The following is a 4779-nucleotide window of genomic DNA, read 5'->3' on the forward strand; positions in this document are numbered from 1 at the left end:
AAAGTAGGATTAGGATTCAAGAGCGTCCCTCCTCCCTTCAATCACAATTACACTACTATTCCTTTATCTCAAGAAGAAATTGACAGAGAACCTTTCTTGTTTTATGGGAAGCCAACCTCTGAACAAGCAACACGGTCTAATGATAAAATTTTGGATACTAACATTTCTACCTTAAGTGCAGATGTGTTAGTCGCTCAGGGGGGAGCAAGAAGCTGAAAAGTCTGAGTCGAATAATTTTGTGTCTAAATTTGGTGTTGAATTTTGTGATGAGTCTGTGTTAAACTCAAAAGCAATTGTCTTTTGTTTCTAGTGGTGTGTTGTTTCAGACAGATAATTTTGAAAATAATGATGTTGTTTCTGATAAAGTTGCTAAATCTGATTCGAGTGCTTCTACATCTTTTATGTTTGCTACACAATCTAGTACTTGTTGTTGCAACTGTGAAAATGCTAGAAAAGATAATAAAAGCCAGAAATCTGACAAAAGCAGTACCAAAGTCCAATGATAATAAACAAATTTGCTTCAATTTTGGTACTGCTGGTCATATTGCCCAAAACTGTCTCAATCGGATGTTTGTGCATTACATGTCACAAAGAGGAGAGAATGAGTCTAGAGGCCGGTCTTTAATTAGAAATTCCTTAAGAACTCGCTCTCGAGATGATGACTGGAAAGCAAATTAAAACAAGAAAATGGCAATTTTTCCTAAGAACAAAAAGATTTTTAATAAAATCACAAACAGTTTACCAAAATCGACCAAAGCTAAGCCAAATTCGATTTCATCAAAATGCAGGTCTGGTTCTTCAACTTCTTCAAGTAGAAAATCCACCTGCTCAAATCATACTAAAGAGAAAATTGTTTCAAAACCTAAATATCAATGGGTGCCAAAATTAAAGTCTAATTTGTCATCATCATCTTCTGTATCTGCTGTAAATGAGAGTTCAGATTCATGAAAATCAAAAGATAAATCTGTGAACGTTAAGGGTCAACCCAGGAATATAATGACCTGGGTCCCCAAATCTAAATGATTCCGATCATCGTGCAGGGACAGATGCGGAGGAATGTCGTCAGACCCTGGTATGTCGACAGCGCCTGCTCCTGGCACATGACAGGAGATATCTCCCAACTGCACAACATTCAGACCTTTAATAGGGGATATGTCTCCTTCGCGGGTGGAGAAGGCGGAAAAATCATGCAAAAAGGAACGGTGACCAATGGAGTGCTTAGTTTTGAGAAGGTCAACTATGCTCCTGAGTTGAAGCACACTTTATTGAGTGTTTCTCAAATCTGCAACAAGGGTTATTCGACACACTTCATGAACAACCCTATGTGACTCAAATCTTAAAGTCTCACAATGTCATCCCAGAGGAGTGGATTCTTGTCAAATCAAAGCGGGATTGGAATGTCTACATTGTTTACATGAACAACAACATTCTCGATGAAGTTAGTTGTCTCTTTTAAAAGGTCTCAGAACAAAACGCTATGTTGTGGCATCGTCGACTTGGCCATGCAAATGCAAAGAATCTGAACCGTCTTGCCAAAATCGAAATGGACCGTGGTCTACCCATCGGAGACTTCATCACTTTTGAAAAATGTGTGTCATGTGCTCAAGGTAAACATCATCGAAAGCCACATCTGGCAAAGCAAGTCAACTCCATCAGTCAGGTGCTCCAATTGTTGCACATGGACTTGTTTGGTCCGGTCAATGTCCTCAGCATCAACCAAAATTCATACTATCTTGTTGTGATAGATGACTTCTCTCGCTTCATGTAGGTCTTCTTTCTATCCAACAAAGTTGGGATCGTTGATCTTATCAAGATGTTCATTGTAATGATCGAGAACCAAACCAACCACCGAGTGAAAGTGCTACTCACAGATAATGGAACAGAATTCAAGAATGTTGTTCTTGATCATTTTTTGCTCTGAGAAGGGTGTTGTGCGTCAGTTTAGTTCTGTTCGGATACCACAACAAAATGGTGTTGCTAAACGGACGAATCGAATGTTACAAGATGCAGCAAGGACGATGCTATGTGATTCTAAACTTCCAGTTTTCTTTTGGGCAGAGGTGATCAACATTGCTTGCTACGTTCAAAATCGTGTCCTGATCAACAAAGCCCAGATGAAAACTCTGTATGAGATTCTACATGGACACAAGCAATCTGTCAGCCATTCAGAGTATTTGGTTGCCCTTGCACCCTTCTTCACTTGGAGTCCAACCCAAAGTTCAACGCAAAAGTTGATGACTGCTATTTCATCGGATATGCTGCTCGTACTGCTTACAGGGTACACAATAAGAAGACGAAGCAAATCGTGGAATCTTTTCATGTACGTTGGCTGCAAGAGAATGAAACGGACACTAGGGTGGGTCCTGATTGGCTGTTTGGCTACACATTACTATTCAAATATTTTAGTGTGCCGTCTGATAACCAAGCTGGGTCTACCTCTGGCTCGAAGAATATCATTGAAGACGATGATGAAGGGTTTGTTTACAGACCACCATTGGTTTCTGCTACTGATCTCCCGGTGGATTCATTTGTTCCAATCGCTTCTCTAGAGTCCTCAACACAACAATCTGCTCCAGATGCCAACGCTACTCCTCTAACTCCAGTTGAAAGAGAGTTCATGAACCAAGATGCTTCTGCTGTCGCTCAAAATCTGATGGAACTTCTCTTTCCCGAACGAATCGCTGATGATTTTCTAGCAAATCCAACAAACAAAATTGTTTCATCTACTGTGGATTCTTCAGCAAGTAATGGAGCTATTAATATTCGTAATCTTCCTGTTTCACTCAATGACATCAGTCAAGATATACCCTCTCGTATACAGCGTGATCATCCGATCGAGAATGTCATTGGCCAGCTGGGCGATGGTGTTAGAGCTAGAAGCCAGAGTGGAGACATCAACACATGTCTCTATTCTTGTTTTATCTCTCAAATAGATCCCAAGAACGTAGAAATGGGTTTGAATGAGCCCAGCTGGGTGGATGCAATGCATGACGAGCTGAATCAGTTCGAAAAGCTAAGGGTTTGGACGTTGGTGAAGTTGCCTAAAGGCAAGAAGCCTGTCGACACAAGATGGGTATTTCGAAATAAGCAGGACGATTCGGGTGTAATTGTCTGAAATAAGGCGAGATTGGTTGTCTGTGGGTTCAGACAGATAGAGGGTCTTGATTATACAGAAGTATATGCTATGGTGGCACGCTTGGAGGCTATTCGTATCTTCCTGGCTTATGTCTCCTACATGAACTTCACTGTCTATCAAATGGACGTCAAGACGGCTTTCTTGTACGGCAAGGTGAAGGAAGAGATCTATGTTGATCAACCTCCTGGGTTTGTCAACTCGAAATTTCTCAACCATGTCTACCAGTTAGACAAGGCTGTGTATGGGCTGGATCAAGCTCCTAGAGCCTGATATGCTACTCTCACACATCACTTGCTCGATCATGGCTACTCACGCGACACTATCGATCAGACCCTATGCATAAAGCATGTCGGTGCGAATCAGATTGTTGTACAAATCTATGTAGACGACATCATTTTCGGGTCAACCACTCCACAGCTATGCAATGAGTTCGAGGATGTTATGAAAAATAGATTCGAGATGAGTTCGTTGGGCGAGATGACCATGTTTTTGGGGCTTCAGGTCCAACAACTTTCAGCCGGTATCCTGCTCCATCAAGCCAAATATGTGGAGGATATGCTTGAGAAGTTCGGGTTCAGAGACGCCAAACCTGCCTTGACACCCATGGCGGAGAGACCCCTGCTGACTCCTGATATTGAAGGCGAATCAATAGATCAAACATACTACAGATCGATGATCGGTTCGATGATTTATCTAACTGCAAGTCGCCCAAACATTATGTTTGCGGTTTGTCAATGCGCTTGTTATCAGGCTAAATCCTAAACTTTCTCATCTTATTGTTGTCAAAAGAATTTTTCGGTACCTCAAAGGCAGCCCAAAATTGGGTCTTCGGTATCCGAAAAATTCTGAATTTGATCTGTATGCTTTTGCTGAAAGCAACTACGGAGGCTGCGAGCTTGACAGGAAATCGACTTTAGGCGGATGTCAATTTCTAGGTGATCGGCTGGTGTCCTAGCAGTGCAAGAAGCACAACATTGTCTCAACCTCAGCAGCAGAAGCAAAATATGTGGTTGTGTCTGCTTGTTGCTCTCAGTTCATATGGATCCAACATCATCTATTGGATTATGGTTTGAATTTTCAAGAAACCCCTATCTTCTGTGATAATGAGGCTGTGATCCAAATTGCTAAAAATCCAGTCCAACACTGAAAAACCAACCACATCGACATCAAAGTTCATTTTATCAGATATTGTTATGAGCGCTCGCTCATTTGGCTAGAACAGGTTCCCTCTGCTAATAATCTAGCGGATTTGTTCACAAAGTCGTTTAACAAAGCTCGATTCAATGTGCTGTTAAACTTTTAGACAATGATTCGTTTTGAGGATTAATTTTTGTTTAGGTTAGTTTAAATTTGCGCATTTATATTTCATTCTCACCCATGCACAAATTTAGGGGGAGAAACAAACAAAAAGCAAACAAAAATTAGAAAATAAGAAAATCCAAAAACATTAGAAAATCAGAAAATCCAAAAACATTAAAAAATCGAAAAACTCAAAAATATTACTGACATAATTCTTTTGAGTAAGAAATATATGGGAAGTGATATAAAACTTGTGATAACAGGCAATCTGAGTCTGTGTGAAGTACCAAAGTTGAATTGTCTAGGCTTTGTGTTTGATGCGTTGGCAGGCACGAAAAAATTTA

General features: G+C 40.6%; 1 protein-coding gene across 1 annotated transcript; it reads left to right on the forward strand.

Annotated features, from left to right (window-relative positions):
- The first annotated feature begins 1874 nt into the window (after positions 1–1874).
- LOC145060279 (uncharacterized) lies at positions 1875–3115 on the forward strand. Its single transcript, XM_079007974.1, has 2 exons — positions 1875–2320; positions 2407–3115. Exons 1-2 carry the CDS (start codon positions 1875–1877, stop codon positions 3113–3115), a joined length of 1155 nt encoding a protein of 384 aa, XP_078864100.1.
- Positions 3116–4779: the final 1664 nt, after the last annotated feature.

The sequence above is a fragment of the Lactuca serriola genome, chromosome 1 (assembly GCF_051521515.1).
Source record: "Lactuca serriola cultivar US96UC23 chromosome 1, Lser_US96UC23_V15, whole genome shotgun sequence".
NCBI lineage: Eukaryota > Viridiplantae > Streptophyta > Magnoliopsida > Asterales > Asteraceae > Lactuca > Lactuca serriola.

Bases quoted from the DNA above. Each gene is read 5' to 3' on its own strand.
- LOC145060279 (XM_079007974.1), top strand. From the start codon at position 1,875: ATGGAACAGAATTCAAGAATGTTGTTCTTGATCATTTTTTGCTCTGAG. The intron at 2,321-2,406 runs GTACGTTGGCTG...CAAATATTTTAG, and splicing joins AAATCGTGGAATCTTTTCAT to TGTGCCGTCTGATAACCAAG.